This window comes from Raphanus sativus, chromosome 2 (genome assembly GCF_000801105.2).
Source record: "Raphanus sativus cultivar WK10039 chromosome 2, ASM80110v3, whole genome shotgun sequence".
Classification (NCBI taxonomy): domain Eukaryota; kingdom Viridiplantae; phylum Streptophyta; class Magnoliopsida; order Brassicales; family Brassicaceae; genus Raphanus; species Raphanus sativus.
In genome coordinates, this window is record NC_079512.1 from 20,441,444 (window position 1) to 20,464,542 (window position 23,099).

The 23,099-nt window shown below is 40.7% G+C and overlaps 4 protein-coding genes and 1 pseudogene across 5 annotated transcripts; 1 reads left to right on the forward strand and 4 right to left on the reverse strand.

The window, feature by feature from the left end:
* Nucleotides 1-3,502: 3,502 nt before the first annotated feature.
* On the reverse strand, nucleotides 3,503-5,558 carry LOC108845025 (uncharacterized). The gene is made up of 4 exons (XM_057004202.1): nucleotides 4,581-5,558; nucleotides 4,244-4,469; nucleotides 3,726-4,132; nucleotides 3,503-3,574 (listed from the first exon to the last, which is right to left on the reverse strand). The coding sequence occupies exons 1-4, from the start codon at nucleotides 5,556-5,558 to the stop codon at nucleotides 3,503-3,505; spliced, it is 1,683 nt and encodes a 560-aa protein (XP_056860182.1).
* Nucleotides 5,559-8,287: 2,729 nt separating this feature from the next.
* On the reverse strand, nucleotides 8,288-10,375 carry LOC108841439 (F-box protein At1g30790-like). The gene has a single exon (XM_018614196.2). The coding sequence runs from the start codon at nucleotides 9,494-9,496 to the stop codon at nucleotides 8,288-8,290; it is 1,209 nt and encodes a 402-aa protein (XP_018469698.2). The 5' UTR covers nucleotides 9,497-10,375.
* A 1,785-nt stretch (nucleotides 10,376-12,160) lies between these two features.
* LOC130508617 (protein TIC 22, chloroplastic-like) lies at nucleotides 12,161-13,397 on the reverse strand (annotated as a pseudogene).
* Nucleotides 13,398-13,645: 248 nt separating this feature from the next.
* Nucleotides 13,646-17,742, reverse strand: LOC108842795 (alanine--tRNA ligase, chloroplastic/mitochondrial). Of its 2 annotated transcripts, none has more exons than XM_018615823.2 (7): nucleotides 17,621-17,742; nucleotides 17,010-17,096; nucleotides 15,132-16,909; nucleotides 14,765-15,037; nucleotides 14,479-14,688; nucleotides 14,222-14,379; nucleotides 13,646-14,150 (listed from the first exon to the last, which is right to left on the reverse strand). In XM_018615823.2, the coding sequence occupies exons 1-7, from the start codon at nucleotides 17,646-17,648 to the stop codon at nucleotides 13,814-13,816; spliced, it is 2,871 nt and encodes a 956-aa protein (XP_018471325.2). In that variant the 5' UTR covers nucleotides 17,649-17,742; the 3' UTR covers nucleotides 13,646-13,813. The 2 variants fall into 2 exon arrangements, with proteins under 2 accessions (XP_018471325.2, XP_018471324.2); XM_018615822.2 differs by lacking the exon at nucleotides 17,621-17,742 and adding an exon at nucleotides 17,376-17,533.
* Nucleotides 17,743-18,516: 774 nt separating this feature from the next.
* On the forward strand, nucleotides 18,517-20,419 carry LOC130507869 (uncharacterized; the record flags this gene model as incomplete). The annotated part of the gene is made up of 3 exons (XM_057002545.1): nucleotides 18,517-19,197; nucleotides 19,287-19,335; nucleotides 19,592-20,419. Coding segments are annotated over exons 2-3 (864 nt in total), but the record flags the coding sequence as incomplete, so codon positions are not given.
* Between the last annotated feature and the right edge of the window lie 2,680 nt (nucleotides 20,420-23,099).

The window sequence follows — 23,099 nt, forward strand, 5'->3', positions numbered from 1 at the left end:
GACCGTGGAAGTGGACCATGGATTGCTGGGAAGTCACCGGTACTTGTGATGCGAGTCCAACGAAGGAAGATGAAGAACGTCCAAGACATCGGAAAAAAACTGAAGAACGTCCAAGACGTCGGAAGAAATCTGAAGAACGTCCAACTCCAAGACCTCGGAAGAAAGCCCATTTAGAGGCAATTGCAGAGGCAACTGCAGAGGCAACTGCAGAAGCAACTGCAGAGGGAACTGCAGAGGCAACTGCAGAGGCAACTGCAGAGGCTAGTGAAGAGGCTAGTGAAGAGGCTCGTGAACGTGAAGAGGCTCGTGAACGTGAAGAGGGTCGTGAAGAGGCTCGTGAACATGAAGAGGGTCGTTCCGATGTTCCTACAGAGGTGATTGGGATGACCAAAGAGGAATTGGACAGAAACTTCAAGGACCTAGCTGATGCCTTGAGGCAAGGGTTTGGGACGTGCCTTGCGGAGATCAAGCATCTGTCGGATAGGATTGGTGTTGTGGAAAAGAAGCTTGGTATCACACCTGCTCTGCCTAAACAGACGCAAGAACCAGGGGTTAGTACTAAATCCTTTTCCAAAACCTATCAGAAGACTTCGCAGACGACTTAACTATAAGTCGTCTTGAAGGTCTTCCAGCTAGAAGACTGAACAGACGACTTATAGTTAAGTCGTCTGGAATGTCTTCTAGCTGGAAGACCTTCCAGACGACTTATAATTCAGTCGTCTGGGACGTCTTCTAGCTAGACGACTTCGCAGAAGAATTAAATTGATCTTTGAAAATGATCTATGCAGAGTAAAAGAGAAAGTGTTAATGGGGCGAAAGAGAAATCCGGAAAGAAGAGAAAGGAGAGAAAGGAGGATCCAAAGGAGGATCCTAAGAAGAAAATGGAGAGGAAGGAGGATCCAAAGGAGGATCCTAAGAAGAGAATGGAAAGGAAGGAGGATCCAAAGGAGAATCCTAAGAAGAGAAAGGAGGATCAAAAGGAGGATCCTAAGGGGGATCAAAAGGAGGATCCTAAGGAGGATGCTAGTGAGGTTGCTAAGGACGATCCTAAGGAGGATGCCAGTGAGGTTGGTAATGAGGGTGCTAGTTCCTCGAAAGTGCCGAGTCTAGTGGTTGCCGAAGAAGTCGAAGAACCGAGCGTTCTTCTATTGGAGAAAGAAAATTCTACTCTTTCAGATAAAGTAAAGGAGAGAGCTAGATATGAGTCAAAGAGGGATGCTGCTCATTTGGAACTTCAGCGGGATGCTGCTTTGGCAGTTCAGCGTGGAAAGAGTGAGCGAACAAGGAAACTTGCTCCCGCACAGTCGTCTCCTTATTAGGGGAACAGCATGGCCAAAACGATCATTCCAAACTCAAACAAGTCTGCCTTTACATCTTTTCACCCACTCGACAAGGCGGCACAGAAGTTGCTCATTGATCACTGCAAAACTTGTGCGTAAGTGAATTACTCTCCCATAATAGCTTGCTTTAAGTCTTCAGCTCTGATTGGTTTTCCACTTTTTGTTTTGCAGTGAAGTTAAGAAGCCTATGGAGAAACGCCCGGTGAGAAGTCTTTCTCGGTGGTATAAAACACTCCGGACTTCCAAAGACTGGCTGGACGACTCAGTAAGTTTTCTTCTACAAATAGTTAAGTCGTCTGCTAAGTCGTCTGGACGTAAAAGACTTTCCAGTCGACTTAATAGTTAAGTCGTCTGCTAAGTCTTCTACATAGAAGACTTTCCAGTCGACTTAACTATTAAGTCGTCTGCTAAGTCTTCTACGTAGAAGACTTTACAGACGACTTAATGGTTAAGTCGTTTGCTAAGTCTTCTACGCAGAAGAATTTCTAATAGTTAAGTCGTTTGACATGTATTATTTTGTTATGCAGCATATGGATGCTTGGATTAATGTGCTGAGGAAGAGGTACCATGCTAATCTGGAAATGTTCAGGAGCGAGAGAATTTGCTTCCTTGATCATCTCTTTTCTCGACATTGGAGGAAAAACTACGACGATTTTAAGGCTGATAAACCCGACTTCATAGGTCTAGGAAGAAGACTCCGTGGTGGTGTCTGGAATTATTATAGTGGAAAAACACCATCATTTTGCAGATCTATGAAGGTTTGGGGGAAGGATATTGACGATATCTATGCGCCAGTGAATTACAATGACTTTCATTGGATTTCTATCTGGATATCGATTCTTGAGAGGCGCATAGTGATTTTTGACAGCGATCATTCCTGTATAGCCCCAGCAGACCTCGATGTGATAATGGAGCCTTTTTCCCACATGGTCCCCTACTTGCTATATGAGTGCTCCTCTATCGAAGAACGTGAAACAATGCTCCTGGAGCCATACACATATGAAAGACCGGTCTTACCAAAGTCAAAATCTGGTGATTGTGGCGTGTATGCTCTAAAGTTCATTGAGGTTCATTCTTTGGGGTTGCCATTTTCTCCAAAAGACTTTGCCCAAAGCAACAGTAAGAATATGAGGGAGACGATGGCGGTGGATGTATTTAGAGAGATTCCAAACGCGCATTACTTTGACAACACGGACAATGATGATTACCTGGAGACGTATGCACCTCAAGTTTGAGTTACGGATTAGGGTTTAGACTAGGGTGATTGTGAATATTTGAAGGTGATTGTGTGTATGAACTTGATTGTATGTATTTAAGTCTTGTGAATATTTGAAGGTGATTGTGTGTATGAACTTGATTGTATGTATTTAAGTCTTGTGAATATTTGAAGGTTTAATATATATTTGAAGTCGTCTGGAAGGACTTAATTATAAGTCGTCTGGACGGTCTTCCAGCCAGAAGACTCTCCAGGCGACTTAACTATAAGTCGTCTGGAATGTCTTCCAGCTAGAAGACTCTCCAGGCGACATTTCTATAAGGTCCGTGCACAGAAGATATTCCAGACGACTTATAGTTAAGTCGTCTGGAAGGTCTTCCAGCTAGAAGACTCTCCAGGCGACTTAGCTATAAGTCGTCTAGAAGGTCTTCCAGCCAGAAGACTCTCCAGGCGACTTAACTATAAGTCGTCTGGAATGTCTTCTGTGCACGGACCTTATAGAAAAGTCGTCTGGAATGTCTTCTGTGCACGGACACATAAGGTCATAACACAGAAAAGGTCATAACACATAAGGTCATAACACAGAAAAGGTCATAACACATAAGGTCAAAACACATAAGTTCATAACACAGAAAAGGTCATAACACATAAGTTCGTCTGGCAGACTTAATTGAAGGTCTTCTGGGTTAGACGACTGACTAGACGACTAACTTGAAGGTCGTCTAGCAGACTTACTTGAAGGTCTTCTGGGTTAGACGACTGACTAGACGACTAACTTAAAAGTCGTCTGGGTTAGACGACTTACATTGTGGTTTCGTATGGCCGGTTTCTTTGCAGTTTGAGCATCTATAAGCCCTGTGTTTCTTCCGGGGTTTGCTTGCTCTCATCCTGGATAGCTCTAACCAAGATTGCCATCTTGATTTCTTTTGTCTCCCCGGACCACGCTTTACATCTGGAGGAAAGCATGTGCGTGCCTCAACCGCTTGTCGATTACAAGGATATATATTCTCTGAGTATCCTGCAAACAAATAATTCTTTGAGTACACTGGAGATACAAGTGTGTTGATATGCACACCAGCAAGTGTTCCAGCTGCTATAGCATGAGAGCAAGGTATTTTCTCCACTCCATAGACACCACAATCACACTTTCCATGTTCCAAATCAACCACACAGTCCATTTTGCCACCTTTCACAAAGAATTTCCATCCATCAATTGGTTGGGCTCTCATCTTATCCGCTATCTCTGACCGAACAGCAAGCAAGTATTCTACACCCCGACTATTTTGAGTTGGGAGACTCAATGCATCGTCTCTCCTTTTCCAAAACCACCTTCCTAGCTTCTCCCTTATGAACTCCAACAGGAAGTCAATCGGAAATCCCCTAGCTCGCTTCAGTGCGGAATTAATAGACTCAGCGATGTTCCTCGTTTTTATGTTGTACCTGTCTCCCGTACAGTAAACCCTTGACCATAGGCTAACGTCTGCATTCACCAAATACGTTGCAAAGTCTGGGTTTGCACTCCGTATCTCAGCCATGTACCGGTCAAAATCTGAAACTGTGTGAGCATAAGCAGCACCTTTCACCAAGTACAAAAGATGTTTCCCTTTATAAGTTTTGACAATGTTTTCTTAAAGGTGATAATAACATATTCCTCGGGTTGCCCAAGGAAACACCTTATCACACGCACTTTTAATTGCCTCGTGCCGGTCAGACACTATCACCAGAGGAGAATCATGGGATATACAACTAGCCAATTTTGTGAAAAACCATTCCCAAGAAGGTCCATCTTCAGCATCTACGATCCCAAAAGCCAACGGAAATATCTGAAAATTCCCATCTTGTGCCGCTGCAACTAACATAACACCTCCATACTTCCCACTTAGGTGAGTCCCATCCACCACAATGACCCTTCTCTGATACTTAAAACCTTTGATAGAAGCTCCAAAGGAGATAAATAGATACTTAAATCGGTTCAGAGAATCGAGTTCTATAGCCGTGATAGAATCTGGATTTGCTAAGGAGACTTTCTCGAGATATGATGGCAGTCGTGAATACCCATCTTCTGCTGATCTTCTCACCAACATTTGTGCATATAACAGTGCTCTGTATGAAGTGGTGTAATTAAGCATCATACCAAACATGTTCTTCATAGCATCAGTGATATGCTGCAGATTTAACCCATCAATGATTCCAACACGATCAATGAAAAGCCGAGCAACATACTTCGGAGTACAATGTTTCCGCTGAGCGATTCTATCTCCCACTGAGCATGTATGAGCTTGCACATACTTTGTTACCCAAAACGTGTTTGTCCCATGTTTTACACTCGCTCTGAGCCTCCATCCACAACCACTAACCCGACATATTGCCACAATGAGAGTTTTCGATGACTTGTATATTCTGAAGGTGAATCCACGCCTCACTGATGTCAACCGCACCTCCGAAACCAATGCATCCTTGCTAACGAAACTCTGGTTGACATGTAGCTTGTCTCTTTGAAATCTTTCTCCTTCAATAGCATATGTTTCTTTGAAATCTTCAAAACACATATCATCTTCTTCTGAGTCCTCATCTTTGACCTTTCCATAAACACTGTAATTCTCACCATCCTCGACCGCTTCAGCAACATCACAGATATCAGCATCCTCCTCTCCATCATCCTCCTCCCCATCATCCACCTCCTCATCCTGCTCCTCCCCATCATCCTCCTCCCCATCATCCTTCTCGCCATCATCCTCCTCCCCACCAGCTTCATTAACTTCTTCCCTTTCCTCTGAAACCGTTCTCATCTTGCTACGGCTTCTCATCTTGCTACGGTTTGATACACAAAGCCGTACTCCGTGCGTTTTGGTTATCTCGAGCAAGTATCCAACTTGTCTATAACTTGTAACATGAATAGGAGGGGTATCTGGAGCCATATCTTGCATCATTGCTTCTGGTACTGAGTAACTTATCTCCACAGACTCTATGCTCATATCCAAGTTAAAATCTTCTTCAGCCATTGCAACAAGTTCAGCATGTGTCGAACCTTCAGTCAAAAAAAAACATTCTCGCTCCTTTGGAATCATTAACCACAAAATCCCAACAGCCATCTTTCCACAACCATTCTCCATACACTGCAGGTAACCGACGTATCATCTGCAAAAAATCAAAAATAAAAACACATTAGCTAGAAACTTTGATTAACATGAAGTGATGTTGGTAAACTCTTAAATATCACCAATTATGTTATAAATTTAATTCAGTAGCTCTAATATTGATTAATATACATGAATTAATAAGAAAATGTAAAAAAGTCTTTATAGTTTTGGAGAAAATGAAAGTTTACTTAACATTGACGCAAACGACTTACTGGTAAGTCGTCTGGAATACTTAGACGACTTACAAGTAAGTCGTCCGAAGAGGTCATTTTGGCAATTGACTTTAAGCTGGACGACTTACAAGTAAGTCGTCCAGTTTTGTTTGTTAAAAAAAAACACCAGACGACTTACTTGTAAGTCGTCTCGGATAAACGGGTTACTTTTGCATTTGACAGAATTGTGTCAGAAAAATTGATTTTTCTTAGACGACTTACTAGTAAGTCGTCCCTGGGAAAACAAAAAACTCAATATTTTATTAAAACGAGATGACTTACTTGTAAGTCGTCTCATGTTAGTTTAAAATTCGAAAATAAAACTGAAGTTTTTATTTTTTCCAGACGACTTAAACGGAAGTCGTCCAGATAGAAGACTTACACGGAAGTCGTCTGAGATAAGCAAGGTTTGACCAGAATCTCAGAATAAAATTTGGACGACTTTACTTATCTTGGACGACCTTCAAGTAAGTCTTCTGACTGGACGACCTTCAAGTAAGTCGTCTGGGAGAAAATAAATATTTAAGTTGTTTTTCCAATTGCAAAACTAACCTGAGACGACTTACCAATAAGTCGTCTAGCTTTAATAAAATATTGATTTTTTTGGTTTCCCCAGAGACGACTGGAAAAAGTCAAATATCTGACACAATTCGGTCAAATGCAAAAGTAACCCATTTATCCTAGACGACTTACTAGTAAGTCGTCTAGGATATTCTCGGGTTTTTTTTCTAAACAAAGAAAGATGGACGACTTACAAGTAACTCGTCTCTTTGTCCAGAAGACTTAACCATAAGTCTTCTACAACCAGACGACTTACAGGTAAGTCTTCTAAGCGGACAGATCTGGAAATTTTTCCAATTTCATACGTTAAATTAGTGAGATGACTTCCTTACCACACAGAAGTCTTCTCCAAACACCCAGAACCTTAAACGAGATTAACCCACCAAGAATATTAAGCTTGAATGTCTCTATCAACCAAAAAAAATTAAAATCAAAAGCTTGAGTTTTTTGGATGAATATGGAGACAAAGTGAAAGAGATGTTGTTTTCAGTTCATAACAATTGAGAGAGAGACAGTAAATCGATTTCAGGTGCATTAACAACTTCAAATTGGTTGTTCATGGTAGTTGGAGTATTGAAGGCGATGACAATTTTGTAAATACTTGAAGATGATGAGGTTGAGAGAGTAAAATGGCCATTTTCGAAAAACATAAAAAAAAAAATTAATGGCATTTTCGTAAATACTATGAACATGTGGGGTGAACAGGGCAAAAGAAAGATAAAAAAAAAGAAAAGTTATTTTTGTGTTTGACTTTGAGTTTTGAGTCAATTTTGCAAAAAGCCCTCCATACATTACTAGCAAACTCTACAAAGCCGAAAATCTTCAAACAAAACAAAATTTTTTAAAAAAAAATCCTTTTTCAGGAATTAATCGTTTCCAACAAACCAATGAAGTCACGTTTGAAACTGAAAGGGAGAAGCTAATGATAGGATCACAAGAACCTAATATTCTCAAAGTAACCTGGATAAAAATCCGAACTGACATTTTTTCTCACCGATCCCATGGATACGTCTTAAATCACCATCCACCACTACCTCCACTTTTCTTATTATACTCTCTTTCTTAAAATCATAATAGCAAACACGAAATGGCTTAGATGACCATGACCATGACCATGGATAAAACACCATAAGCTCGCCTGTATGAGCATCTCCTTTAGACACTACGTAACTCCCAAGTAAACTTTTTAATTCAAAAGGCAACACAGACGTCATCCTCGACCATTTCTGTTTTTCAGCATCATCAAGAATCCACAATATCATAACGCTTTTCCATCTCCATTTATCCCAAAAGACTATCCTTTGCCAACAGCCCTTCTTATCAATCTCCTTACTTACCACATAACCACGGACATATTTGAAGGCAAAACACAATCTGATAGACAACTGCTCGCATGTGATCTGCAATTACTTTTACACTGTCTTTGCCTCGTCTTTGCTTAAATCATTGACAGACCTCGGTTCCAACTTTGAAAAGAAACGAAGGATCTGGAATCATTCTCTTTCCAGAGTTTTCTTGAAGTGAAGCTCCTCTTGCCTAATCTCCCCAAGGATGCGTGGCGACTTTTGTTTTACATCTGAATCGATATAAGTGCTCATCTCTAGTTGTTTGGAACCTTCTGAAGGATTTGAGCTATTAGTGTTGTTATAGTATTTAAATTTGTGTAATAATTATGTATTCATGTGTTTTATACACTCTTTTTGTTGATCATTTTCAGGAATTAACATTCTCTAAAAAGGTCATATAAATAATTTAAGTCGTCTTTCGAACTGAATGGAAGAAACTAATGAATAATATTAATTTTTCAAAAACAAATCCTCACAAGAACCTAACATTCTCAAAGTAACCTGGATAACATAACATATCACCATTTAGCTCACCCATCCCATGTATACGTCTGAAATCACCATCCACCACCACCTTTAATTTTCTTATTAAACTCTCTTTCTTAAAATCATAATACCAAAAAAAAATTTGCGTAGATGACCATGACCATGGATGAAACACCATAAGTTCGCCGTTGTGAATATCTCCTTTAGACACTACGTAACTCCCGAGTAAATATTTCAACTCAGAAGGTAAGACACAAGTCATGCTCGACCATTCTTGCTTCTCAGCATCCTCAAGAATCCACAATCTCATCATAACGCTTTTATTATAAGGATAATCTACACCTCCCAATTTCCCCTTGTAATTTAAAAGAGTTGAAGGGAATGTTCTCGAGAGATCTGACTCTTCAGGTACTTTAATTACCTTAATATTCTCAGTTCTTACATCAAATCTAACTATCCGTGACTGTCCAGCTTCGTAGTATATAGCACCATCAATGCATATCCCTTCGCTGAAGCTACGATAACAATCTATGGTGGTGTTCTCAATCTTTCTCCACTCTTGTTTCTCAGATGATGTCACTGTGCAAACTAAATGCTCCTGTCGGATATCTTTTTCGTCAGGGCGGAACAAATTGAATTTCGTCATCACACACAACACTTTGTATTGATCTTGGACTGGATCATAGCCAAGACGTGCGTATATGTCTCTTCCGTTGCGTGTAACATCTGGCAGTTTTACAATTTTTCTAGTGGCAGGATTACAAACGGTGATGGATGAATTACGTCTGCAACAAACCAGACCGTTTACCGGGCGAGACATGTTGCAGTAGACCGGATCCGAGATGGCCATGTCATGCCTGAGGGTGACTGTGGATGAGGACTTGTCGACATCCTCGTTGTTGTTGTGTTCAGGAGCGGATAATATGAAACGTTTTGTGGGTTGTAAGTGCAGGAAAGTTAAAAGAAGACGAGGTCTAGTCTTTGATCTAGTGAGGAACAAGTCGATGAAATTTTTGGTGCGGATAGTAGAGAACCATAGCTTCGACACGGATTGGAATCGTATGAGTGATTTTGCGGGAAGGAAAGAGAGTATCTCAATGATGAGATCAAAAGGAATGGTTGTTGTGTAGTTATCAGCAGCACGATCTTGCTCACGTCGTAGTCGTCGTGAGAGAGACTGTTTTGAATCTTCCATGACTGCTTGGGTGGTTAAATTCACAAACTCTAAATAATTTTTATTGTAAGATTAGTATCTAAAGGAACAAATAAATATGCACACAAAATCAGGATAATCCGGTTAGAAGACTCCCGTCCAGATCACGAACCAGTTTTTCTTTTTCTCTAGCTTTTGGTAAATTAATGATACTTAACTAGATGATTTTTTTTAATTCTGGATAATTATGTTATTATAAACTACGAGAATATTACAGATAATTTTATATCCGACAATTCTATCCGTGAACCACCCTATCACCTTATCGGATATATGCCTGACGGTAATCTTTGCGTCATGCTACAAAATTTCTTATAAGCACACTCTTCTATAATTCTCATAATTCCGTTTTTACTGGGTTCAAAACCCAGATTTTTTGGTGTAGAAACACTAATGAACTCTTAATCAAACCACTTAGGGATGTTAATATGAGTTTGAAACCCGCAGACCCATATGGGTTTATAAAAAAATAAATGCCCATTTAGACCCATTTAACTATTCGGGTTTTATATGGGTAACCCTTTTAAGACCCATTTATTAAATGGGTTTTCTCTAAGATAAATGGGTATCCATTTAACCCATTTATGTTTTTTTTAAAATCAAACGTTGTCGTTTAATGTTTATACTTCTTCTCCTTAGATCTTCTTCTCCTTCGGCTTCGATCAAATCAACAGAGAACGACATCGATCTCCTCCGATTCAACCCATCCGCCCATCGTCTCCCACATCGATCTCCTTTCATCAAAAGGGAGAACCCATCGTCTGATTCGTCTCCTTCGAAGCGAAGGCTCTCTCTCTCTCTCTTCTCCGAGCTCAGACCTCGAGCTCTCTCTCGCTTTGCCGCCTCCCTCGTCTCACCATAGGTTCGTCCTCGAGCTCTCTCTCTCAGCCATTAAGCAGATCGCTTTAAAGTTTAAACAAACCGATCTCATTGTAAAGAGTTCTCTGGTGAATTGACTAGTGCTTGTTATATGAATCTGCTTGTTATATAAACCTAAAGTTATGTTTATCGGAATGTTGGATCACGGGTAGAGATGTTAATAACGAGTTTACGGTGTGTATTCAAGGCTTGCAGTGAAGAGAGAGCGTTAAGATTTGGGAGGCAAGCGCACAGCTTGGTGTTTTAAACGATGATAAAACTGGTATTACTTCTAATGACTTCTCTTTTAGCTACTGTGAACATCTCCTTTGTTGAGCAATAAGCATAGCAATAAGCACAACATCAGGGAAAGCGTGAGGTATGTGAAAGCATCTGGGACAAGAATTCAAGCCTTTGCAGCATGTGTAGAGCGAGTGGGGATTCCTAGTGGATCTGGTTTTGCGGAATATGAAGGTAACTTGTACTCTAACTGATTATTTTTCTTTGTTGCTAGAGATGTTAAGTCATAATTCAATAGTGGCTTGATATGTTTTTTGTTTATTTAAATGTCACAGGTACAGTAGAAGATGTTGATGATATGTGCAACGAAGATGCTAGGAAGAATACAACTACTTCTGGAGTCGAGGGTTCAAGATCAGAAGATTCAAATGTGCGTTGAACATTTGAGGTAATATCTTTAAAACCTTATCTAACGTTGAGTTCTCTTACAAAGTTAAAATATGTGCATGGATAGTAGAGATCAGTGTTGTTGTCTTTGCATTTGAGCTAATGGTCTTGTGATTTGAGTGAGAATGTGACTGATGCTAGAATCTCTTTGCTTTGCTTCTTGTAAGAGTCGCTTATTTGTTTCTTTGCTTTGTAGGAAATAGAGAAGATACTCAAAAACTATGTTCTTTCGGACAGAAGTCGAGATGATCAGTCTCAAGAGGTTTCTGTCATCCTTTGTTTCTTTGTTTGTACTTTGTACTAGAGATCATCTCAAAAACTGTGTTCTTTGCTTCCTATTGTTTGTTTAAACCCATCTCAAATTTTTTTATTAATCATTGATTCATTTCTGAACTAGTGTTCTTTTTGAAATGTAATAATGTATACATTTATCTAGAGTCCATAAAGTTAAAAAAAATTATTGATAAATAATTTATTTAATATATGACACAAAGCAAGCAAGAATACATATCAAAAGTTATTGATAAATGATTTATTTAGAGTTCATAAAATTAAAAAGGTGAAAAAAAAAATCTAGTCTAAATGGGTCTAAATGGGTTTAAATGGGTACATATAAATTTTATGGGTTCTAAATGGGTAGCCCTAATAGGTCTAACCTATATGGGTCTAAACTTATATGGGTTCTAAATGGAGTGGGTACTAAATGGGGTGGGTCTAAATGGGGTGGGTTTACCCATACTAACATCTCTAAAACCACTGGAATAAGGGGACTTCCACACTTAACTAGATGATTCATCCGTCCAAGATATTTACGAAAAATAAAGTATAATTATTTGGATAATATTTATTAGTGTTTATTTTATTTTGTTTGTGTATTTGATGTTGTTTTAGGGGGTGTTATTGGTTTGGGTACTTTAGTGGAATTAAATATAACTGTAATTGGGATTCTTTTAATGGATTTGAGTGGATTCTACAATCGATGAGTAGGATTTAGATAGAATGGTTTGAAGTACATTGATTTCTGTGAAGGATTTTATACAGTATTTTGATCCAAGACTTGAGCCGTTGAAGATGCGAGATGACGACGCTTACACGAGAGTTTCACGAAAAGCAACACTGGAGTGCCAAACCTTTCACCTGCTCTATCTCATCATTGACAAGTTTCTGTGAGTGAAAAAGGATAAGAGATCAACCACAGGATGTGAAAATTGTAAAGTGGCATCTGCATACTCTGTTACAACAACATCTCAGGCCAAGGTACTGTTTGGCCAAGGTACTGTTTGCATACTCCTTTGCCTTTTGTTTCACGTACTCAACTCTCTCCTTATCACCACCAGATTTTTTTATTCCAAGAACTTCTTGAATAAAAACTGAGAACAGAAAGCACAAAGAATTTTGAAATACAGTTTATCTAATGTGTAATAAGATTGAGATTGAACTCCTGATCAGACAACCAATTACTTTACGTTGATATAGTGATCAAAGGGAATGGTAACTACCTGCTACAGATTAAGGGGAACAACCTTAGCATTGGCTTTCAATTCTCTTCTCTGCAAACGCGCCTGAAGGAATGATATTAGAGAATCAAGAGCTCTTAAAGCCAGAAAATTTCAATCTCAGAGAAATAGCAAAAGGAAGATAAGAGCAAAAAAAAAACTGAGAAACAGAGCAAACTGATAGAGAAGAATCCAAAGTAAGAACTAATTTGTTATTGGTGTTGCTAACCGTAAAGACCGAGGTATCAGCTAGAGCTTTCGCGACTGCGATTGATTCAAAGCAAACGAGGTTCCAGCGGAAGGTTTGTAGGACTGCGAGACGGAGTCACGGAGGTGAACGGTGGAGTAGGAGAGAAACGCTGAGTGGTTAGGGATTCGGTGAAAAGTTTGGTGAAGAACGGAAGAGAAAAAGAGGAAGCTGTTTTGGGTTTCTTTCGAAAACCAGATAAAAAAGGTAGGATTTGTTTCCTCTTGTTTTTTACTGAAAAGTTCCTCAAAATCCATTATAACTAATTTCTCACAAAAATCTGTGTGATATTGAATAACAGGGGAAAATAATTCTTTTCAAATTCTAATTGATAAATCCTTAATCTAATAACAGTGGATTTTGATTCACTTTCTTCAAATCCCAATTAAATAACACTGGAATTCGTTTGAGATTTAGATTCCATCAAACTCTATTAAACTTCCCAATCCAATAACACCTCCTTAGTTACAACTAGATTTTAAGCACGGATATATTTTTGGTTGTCTATAGGAAAAAAGTTTTAGAAAGTTAATCATATTTACCATATTGAGTTTTTTAAAAGTTGCACATTTTACTGAAAGGAAACGTTTTTCATCAGGGATGAGATTCAACTTGATATAGAATCTTCTTTCTCCTCTTTTCTTTTTCCTTTTGTTATTGATCTTCTTTCTCCTCTTGTAAAGTAAGCGATCTAGTAGACAAGGAAATGAAACAGTTTCTCCTAGGATTCGACACGGACAAGTACTTGCTAATTTTGAATTACTTCCTACTTGACTTGTCTTATCCAAATAATTATGTTTACTACTCATACTTCCTTGTTTTATCAAGTACTTGCAGAAAAAATTGTATTTGAAAATTACTTGATTAAGCGAAACCAATTAAGTAAATTAATCGTCTAGATTAAATTAAAAAAAAAACAAATTTCTTTACATTCTTATAGGAGAGATTCACTTTTCCAAGACCAAGCAAATGTGTACAATCTCTTTCCATGTATATAGCAAGTTGGTTCTTTCACCCAAGCTTTTCGGATAGAGTTGCCACAAGTTCTTCCCGAGCTTTCTCCAATGCACTCGAGAGATTCTCAGGCTTTCTGCCACCTGCTTGAGCGAAGTTAGGCTTTCCACCACCTCCTCCTCCGCACAACTTAGCTATCGAACCAATGAACTTCCCTGCCTGAACTCCCAGAGACACTACTCCTGGACTGAATGCAGCCACTAAACTAACCTTGTCTTTGTCTGGACATGATCCTAGTACCACAGCCACTGGTTCTTCAAGTGTGCTTACCAAATGCTCGGCTGCACTCTTTAAAGAGTCTGCATCTGTGTCATCCATCGACTCAACCAGCACTCTACAAGAATTAAACATCCACATGAAGTATCATATAAAACCATTCTAGCAAGAAACAAGAGATTTCATTACCTTACTGTCTGTGAAGTTCCGACAGTGAATGCTTTGTTTGATATAACAGATGCTCTATAAACCGCTGCTTTTGAGCGCAAGTCTGATGCTTCTTTTCTAGCAGTACGCAGCTCCTCCAAAAGATTATCAACTCTGTTTGTAACATCCTCTGCTTTCACCTTTAGATTAAAAACCAACCAAACAAACAATTAGTTAAAAGTCAAATGTAACTACTACCTTGTTTGTTTGTTGAGTTGAAAAAGTATCTTCAAACGTACCTTGAGAGTGGAGCATAGACGTTTCATTTGAGAATCTCGCGAGTTTATGTATTCAATGAATGCTTCACCTGCAACTGCTTCAATACGTCTGATTCCAGAGGCAATGCCCTGTTCTGAGATAATCTTGAAGGCTCTTATCTCCGCAGTGTTTCCAACGTGAGTGCCACCGCAAAGTTCCATGGAGACACCAGGAACTTCCACTACACGAACCTGCCATCAACGTAACGATCATCCTAGTCAAGCCAAATCAACTAATAAACATAAATAATGCAACACTTCATATTACCTCGTCATCATATTTTTCACCAAACATTGCAATGGCTCCAGCTCTTTTAGCATCAGCAAGAGGAAGGACTTTTGTTTCAAGACGTGTAGCATCACCAATCCACCTATTGATCAGGCATTCTATTTCCTCAAGCTCACCATCATGTAGAGGCCGGTTAAAATTGAAATCAAACCGGAGGCGGTCAAAAGCTACTAATGAACCAGCCTGTGATGTGTCTTGTCCTACTACTTTCTTAAGTGCTGATTGCAGCAAATGTGTGGCCGTATGATGAACCTGGAAAGTTGACCAAGGAAGATCAATACATTAGGACCTCTATAAACTAATACTCGACACAAATCGATAAAATAATAAGATAAATTTAAAGCACCTTTGCTCGTTGTCTTAGGTCTGCATCTACAGCTGCTTCCACCTCCTTACCAACTTCCAAAGCTCCACTTTTCACTACACCCTTGTGAACAAAAATCTTAAGAGACTTCTGCACATCACTCACCTCCACAACAGCATCATCTTGGCTCCCATCACTGTTAACATACATAAAACCATGATCTGCAATCTGTCCTCCTGACTCAGCGTAGAACGGAGTTCTATCAAGCAGAATCTCCACCTCACTCCCTTCAGAAACCCTTATCACAGGCTTCCCACCAACCAAAAGACTCTTCACAACGGCACGAGCAGAGAGACTGTCGTATCCAAGAAACTCAGTATCATCAATATCTCTCGTGATGTCATCTCCATCTTCAACTGTTAGTTTCACAACATTGTGAGCGGCTTGTGACTGACGTCTCTGATTCTCCATCTCCACTTCGAAACCATCCATGTCTATGCTGACTCCACGCTCTTCAGCCACTTCTGCTGTTATCTCCACAGGGAAACCGTATGTGTCATAGAGAATAAACGCATCTTTTCCAGATATACAAGGCGTTTTATCAGATGTTGACAGTGCATCAAGAAGCTTCTGGTCAAGTAGCTTCTCCCCTCTTTCCAGAGTTTTCTTGAAGTGAAGCTCCTCTTGCCTAATCTCCTCAAGGATCCGTGGGGACTTTTGTTTCACATCTGAGTCAATATAAGCGCTCATCTCTATCACTTTCTCAGCAACTGTTGGTAAAAAAGCTCCCTTCAAACTACCTTTCCCATCTCCATCTATCCCCAGTGACTTCCCCTTGCGAACAGCTCTTCTTATCAACCTCCTCACTACATAACCTCTACCAATATTCGAAGGCACAACACCGTCTGATATAAGATAAACAACTGCTCTCATGTGATCTGCAATCACTTTTAAACTCGTTTTCGCCTTTTCATCTGCAGAGTCGTATGAGATATTCGCCAACTCCAAAACCTTTGCTATGATTGGATATATCAAATCCGTCTCGTAGTTGTTTGGAACCTTCTGAAGGATCTGAGCTATACGTTCCAAGCCAAGACCAGTGTCTATGTTCTTCTGCTTCAAAGGCTCAAGCAGCCCTTCCTCCGTCTTGTTGTACTGCATGAAAACCAAGTTATAGAACTCAATGAATCTTGAATCATCCCCAAGGTCAACATCATCACCAGTCCCTCTCTCAGGGTAGAAGTCATAGTACAGCTCCGAGCAGGGACCGCAAGGACCAGTCGGTCCACTGGTCCAGAAGTTGTCAGCTTCACCCATTCTCTTGATCCGCTCAACAGGCACACCGACTTCATTCTTCCAGATTTCAAAAGCCTCGTCGTCGTCTTGGTAGATGCTGACCCAAACTCTGTCAGCAGGTAGCCCAAACTCTACTGTGGACAGCTCCCACGCCCATCTGATCGCTTCTCTCTTGAAGTAATCACCGAAACTGAAGTTCCCAAGCATCTCGAAGAAGGTATGGTGCCTGGCCGTTCTTCCAACGTTCTCCAAATCGTTTGTGCGTATGCATCTCTGTGCGGTTGTCGCACAAGGAACCTCTCTCGGTACCTTCCCAAGGAAAACAGGCTTGAACTGAAGCATCCCAGCGATGGTTAGCAAGACGGTGGGGTCTTCTGGTACAAGAGAGGCGCTTGGGAGCACCTTATGGCCACGAGAGGCGTAGAAGTCAAGAAAACGTCTCCGTATTGAATCTCCACTAACATCTTCGGACTGATGATGATGATGGTCTTCGCTAGCGTCCTCAGACACAGGCTGTACTGTTACTGAAAAATACACAAAAAAAAAGTAGAGAGATGAAGAATCCAATGCTGACATTCCAAGAAGCAATGTTAAAAAAAAAAAAAACAGTAAGTGCAGAAGAACCTGATGAGCTCTTAGCAATAATCTGAGTTGGTCTTGTCGGCAACAAGACAGCAGGAGAAAGACCCGGGACGGTTCTGGTGACAAAACCTGCAAAACCCCAACAAGAGGACACATGAGCAGAGTAAGAAGAAGAGAGAGAACACACAAAAGATGACAACTTTATTCTATCAATCAACTAAATCAGTCACAGAACCAGGCTCAAAGATAAGCACTTTGGAATCGAATTAGACTCATTGCGAGACCCGAATCCTAAAGTCATACACTTTAGAGAAGAATCCAGTTCTACAGAGTGATGAAAGTAGCCATGGACTACAGCTTTTCAATCTCAAAATTCTCTTTATTCAATTCCCTATAGTCGAAACTTACGTCTGCAAGAGAAAACAGAGGAGGGATGAGAAAGCACGAGTGGTTTAAGAAGAGGGAAATCGAAGAGGCTTGCTCTCGAGAAACTCATTGAGAGAGGATAAGAGTGTGGGAGTTTCAGACACACGCAAGGCTTTCAAGCTTTGTATTTTTTTTTATCCACTTCTTAATTTTATTTCTATTGGTTTCCGTTATTCTGTAAAATAAGGTTTTAACAAGAAGGAAGATGTGGTGAATTTGGAGAATACCTTCGTCCTTTGAGAGCGTTTCTTTCATGGGAAATTAGGTGAGATAAATCTCAGATCCTTGCCCATGATATGGACGAGACAAAGACGCAGCTGGTTGGGTAAACAATGGGATACGGATGGACGAGTCTACATTATTCATAGATCAATGTTTGTCGTCAGCTAAGACAAGGTTTTACTTTTCTAAATTAATGCGGATGCACGGATATTCATTTTTTTTTGTATCATAGAAGTATATATTTAAAAATTTTGTACGGGCTCCTTCCTGCATACAGGTTGTGAGTTCGAACTCTATCGGAGAAAACTAAGTCATGATTTCTGGACACTAACACGGATATAGGCATATGTTTTAGGGCCCATTTGCATACCCGGAGAGGGGTCTATCTGTAGGCTGCACCTCGTCTTGGGGATTAGTCTGGGGGGAGAATTACCAATTGTGACTCAAAACTTGGAGTCAAACCCAAAAGAGTACCCCAACTTGGGTCAAAGGCAAAAGTAACTTAAAAGGCTATTGAAATTACAACTATCTCCTTGTGAACAAACAAAAAAACGGATTTTTTTTTACGTTTCTACCCCTCGCAAGTCGTCTGTAAACAGACGACTTGAAAATAAGTCGTCCAGACGACTTTAAGTTAAGTCGTCTGGACAGTTATTCTTAAACATAATTTAAAAATTTTGTAAAAAATATTTTGATAAGTGAAAAATTGGAATTATGTAATTAACATATGTCTTAAGAGATATAAATTAATATATAACAAATTTCAATTGTTTTCAGCCCAGATGAGTGAAAGTAGTGAGTCATGATATTCTTTAGTTTATGTTTCATCAACATATGTTGTAGTATTGTATGTGTTCTTAGGGTTAGATTTTGGAAAGCATTAAAACCGTTTTTGAAAATTTTTAAAATTACCTAGGCGTGTTCGTTTCTGTGTATAGTAAACACTATTGAAGTATAATTTGATTTTATAACGTGGTTAGTAAGTTAATTTAGTCATTTTAGTTTAGGGGTTCATTTTAGGGTATTGGACGACTTAATATTTAGTCTTCTGTTCCCAGACGACTAAATATTAGGTCGTCTGATGTACATTATCAGCCAGAATAAGTCGTCTAAACCGGACCAAACCTTAAAGTTTACCAATGTACTTTTAAAGCTAACCGGATTATTTACCCAATATATAAGGTGATTTTTTTTTTTTTTTTCATTTTCCGCGAACAGAAACCCTAACAGTTCTCTCTCACCGGCGATATCAAAGGCGATTCGAATTCCCACTATTTCCGAACAACCATCGTTCTCAACGTCGGCTATCTATCTCACTTCATTCTCACCGTTGTCGCCGCAGCTTCTTCTAACCCTAGCGCCGCCGATTCCTCTAAACCCTAGCGCCCCCGCTTCCACTATTTCCGAACAAACCGTCGCCCTCGCCACCGTGCTCACCAACGTTCTCACCGCCGCTTACTCTAAACACTAGCTAGCACCGCCGTTTCTTCTAAACCCTAGCGCCGCCGCTTCTTCTAAACCCTAGCGCCGCCGCTTCTTCTCTGTAAACCGTAGCGCCGTTTCTCTGTAAACCCTAACGCCGGTAAGTCATCAAACTCGTGGAAAAGATGAACATAAAACGTTGTCTCTTTCAATTTACTCATTCTCACCGTTTCACGTTTATTTTTTCAGATCTATAACCACAATGACGAGTACTCGAACTCCTTCTGCGACTAATCAGGTCCGCTTGAAATTTTTCTACTGGAAGACTTGTAAGTAAGTCGTCTGGAAAGTCTTCAACCTGGACGACTTAGTACGTCCATTTGGAAGACTTTCCAGACGACTTAAATATAAGTCGTCAACTAAGTCGTCCAGTTGGACGACTTTCTAGACGACTTATATTTAAGTCGTCTACTAAGTCGTCTGGAGTAACAATTAAGGCGTGATTGATTTAGCTTGTGTTCTGACTTCTATTGTTGTCTTTGATTATTTTGCAGACAAAAAGGATGGATATTCCAGAACTCCCCCGTAGGTTATACACATTAGGGGAAGAGCCAGAACCCCACAATAGCATTTCGTATCATACGGATAACACGAAGTTGCATACTGCTCTTAGGGAAGCTCTCACTGATGCTGAATTTGAAGAGCTCAAGGAGTCGAGATTGGGAGTTTTCATCAAGTTCAAGGAGCAGGGATTTGGTTGGGCTTCAAGGCTGGTTCACCACTTGCTCGGTTTAAAGCTGGACATTAAGAAGAAGTACGAGATGTGGTGTCTCGTTGGTCCAGAACCTGCGAGGTTTTCACTGTTAGAGTTTGAAAACATCACTGGTCTAAACTGCGACTACATCGAGGACCTTGAGACACCAGAATGTGAAGTTACCCCACAGATGGTTTCTTTCTGGGAGATGATGGGAGTTCATCGGGAAGCTGGGCCAAGTACTGATCAGATAATAGCAGCACTGAAGAGATGCGGGGATTGGTCCAGGGAAGATCGCAAGCGACTCGCGTACCTTTCCATCTTCACTGGATTCATTGAAGGGAAAAAGTTCTCAAGCGCTACACGAGCTACTCTCGCAAGGCTAGTGATGGATTTAGAAAGGTTTGAGAATTATCCATGGGGGAGAGTCGCGTTTAAGGTGCTGATGGACTCTTTGTGGAACAAAGATATTACTGGCTGTTACACCGTGGATGGCTTTATACAAGTTCTTCAGGTCTGGGCGTACGAAGCTATTCCGGGATTGGGTGCTAGTATTGGTCTACCCAGAGCAAACAGTCCGTCTCCACCGATTCTGGCTTACGACGGCAGCAGAGGCCGCAGATTCATGAAAGCTGCTATCTTGAGTCAGGTACCTTTCCATCTTCACTTAATTAAGTCGTCCGGAAGGTCTTCCAGCTGGACGACTTAGTAGACGACTTATTATAAGTCGTCTGGAAGGTCTTCCAGCTGGACGACTTAGTAGACGACTTATTATAAGTCGTCTGGAAGGTCTTCCAGCTGGACGACTTAGTAGACGACTTATTATAAGTCGTCTGGAAGGTCTTCCAGCTGGACGACTTAGTAGACGACTTATTATAAGTCGTCTGGAAGGTCTTCCAGCTGGACGACTTAGTAGACGACTTATTATAAGTCGTCTGGAAGGTCGTCCAGCTGGACGACTTAGTAGACGACTTATAATAAGTCGTCTGGAAGGTCGTCCAGCTGGACGACTTAGTTGACGACTTATAATTAAGTCGTCTATTTAGTATTTTGTTTCAAATATCTAACTCGATTCTTCTTCTATTTACTGCAGACCCGCGTGATCAACTTTGTTGAGAAGGACATTAGTGAAATGTGGCCAAAATGGGACTCTGAGGTTGATGACGTGCCCGCGGAGAACATCATTAAAGTGATGTATGATCGGAGACCGTGGAAGTGGACCATGGATTGCTGGGAAGTCACTGGTACAAAACCCAAGTTTGTGACTCCATCGAAAAGAGCCAAAGAGATGGTTGTGGAGGAGGTGGAGGAAGACAATCAGAGACCTCGGAAGAAAGCTCGTAAAGAGGCTCCTAAAGAGGCTCCTAAAGAGGCTAGAGAAGAGGCTCCTACAGAGGCTACAGAAGAGGCTACAGAAGAGGCTAGAGAAGAGGCTAGTTGGGTGACCAGAGAGGAGTTAGAAAACATGTTCAAGGACTTAGGTGACATGATGAAAGAGGGGTTTAAGAAGTGCATCAGGGAGATTAGGAAGATCTCCGATAGATTGGAAGCTGTGGAGAAGAAGGTTGGTGTCACCAATCAGGCTACCCCTCAAGCCCCAGAAACCGGGGTTAGTAAAAAACACCCTACCCCACAAGCCCCAGAAACCGGGGCTAGTAACAAACAGACTACTCCTCAAAAGGATCAGCCTCCACTTCAAACCAATCATCCTACTCCTCCCACCAGACAGCCTGCTCCTCAAAAGGCAAAGCCTACTCCTCAAACGAAACAGCCTGCTCCTCAAACTAAACAGCCTGCTCCTCAAACTAAACAGCCTGCTCCTCAAACGAAACAGCCTGCTCCTCAAACTAAACAGCCTGCTCCTCAGACGAAACAGCCTGCTCCTCAAACGAAAAAGCCTTCTCCACAAAAGAAACAGCCTTCTCCTCTGCCCAAAGAGGTTAATATCAAATCTTTAAGTCGTCTGGTCTTTGTATAGATTTGTAAATATATAAGTCGTCTGGAAGGTTTTCCAGCTGGACGACTTACAAATAAGTCGTCTGGAAGGTTTTCCAGCTGGAAAACCTTCCAGACGACTTATTTGTAAGTCGTCCAGCTGGAAAACCTTCCAGAAGACTTACAAATAAGTCGTCTGAACTCCAGCTGGAACCAAATCCTCTCCCAACTTTTATTTAAGTCGTCCAGGGTTAACTTGTTCTCTTTTATTGCAGAGATTGTTGCCGGAGGATACAGCAGATGAGGCGATCTCGGTATATAAGATCTTGCCGGAGGATAAAGCAGATGGTGTCACCTCCAAAGAGATTGTTCCTCTCACTTCCACTGACCAACCGAGCTTCGCTTCCAACGATCAACAACCGAGCTTCGCTTCCACCGATCCAGCTTCAGCTTCAGAACCGAGCCTGGTTGTATTGGACCAAACAGCTCCCACTGCTTCTGTGCGTGCAAGGAGTGAACGAACGAAGAAACCTGCTCCCACGCAGATATCTCCTTATACGGCAGAGAGAAGGAAACTCCTTAGAGTGGGAAAGTATAATCCATTTCCCACACTAAACAGACCTAAGATGAAGGAGCTCGCTGATTGGTTGAAAACTGATCCGTAAGTGATTGCTTTACCCATAATAGCTTGATTTAGTCTACCAAAACTGATTGCTTTTTTGTTTGCAGTGATTATTTCACTAAGGAAGAGGACAAACCACGTACATCACCAACTTGGTGGTATCAAAAACTCCGGACATCCAAAGCATGGCTGGAAGACGTAGTAAGTCTTCTGCTTATCTTTAAGTCGTCTGGTAACTTGTCTTTGTATAGATTTGTAAATATATAAGTCGTCTGGAAGGTTTTCCAGCTGGACGACTTATTTGTAAGTCGTCCAGCTGGAAAACCTTCCAGAAGACTTACAAATAAGTCGTCTGGTAACTTGTCTTTGTATAGATTTGTAAATATATAAGTCGTCTGGAAGGTTTTCCAGCTGGACGACTTACAAATAAGTCGTCTGGAAGGTTTTCGAGCTGGAAAACCTTCCAGACGACTTATTTGTAAGTCGTCCAGCTGGAAAACCTTCCAGACGACTTATTTGTAAGTCGTCTGGAAGGTTCTAACTTGTATTATTTTATATGCAGCATATAGATGCTTGGATGAATGTGCTGAGGCAGAGGTATAAGGAGAACCCACAATGTTTCCGGAGCGAGCGAATGTGCTTCCTGGATCACAACTTTACCCAGTCTTGGAGAGAACAGTATCTGGTCTTCAAAACATCGTCGTCTGATCACAATGGTTTAGGAAAAATGCTACCTAGTGGGGCGGCGAGT

Bases quoted from the DNA above. Each gene is read 5' to 3' on its own strand.
- LOC108842795 (XM_018615822.2), bottom strand. From the start codon at position 17,463: ATGAGTTTCTCGAGAGCAAGCCTCTTCGATTTCCCTCTTCTTAAACCA. The intron at 17,097-17,375 runs GTAAGTTTCGAC...GGGGTTTTGCAG, and splicing joins CTCTGTTTTCTCTTGCAGAC to GTTTTGTCACCAGAACCGTC. The intron at 14,689-14,764 runs GTAATATGAAGT...CGTTGATGGCAG, and splicing joins GTGAAAAATATGATGACGAG to GTTCGTGTAGTGGAAGTTCC.
- LOC108841439 (XM_018614196.2), bottom strand. From the start codon at position 9,496: ATGGAAGATTCAAAACAGTCTCTCTCACGACGACTACGACGTGAGCAA.
- LOC108845025 (XM_057004202.1), bottom strand. From the start codon at position 5,558: ATGGCTGAAGAAGATTTTAACTTGGATATGAGCATAGAGTCTGTGGAG. The intron at 4,470-4,580 runs GTCTCCTTAGCA...TTTAAGTATCAG, and splicing joins TGCCATCATATCTCGAGAAA to AGAAGGGTCATTGTGGTGGA. The intron at 4,133-4,243 runs GTGCGTGTGATA...ACTTGGTGAAAG, and splicing joins CCGGCACGAGGCAATTAAAA to GTGCTGCTTATGCTCACACA.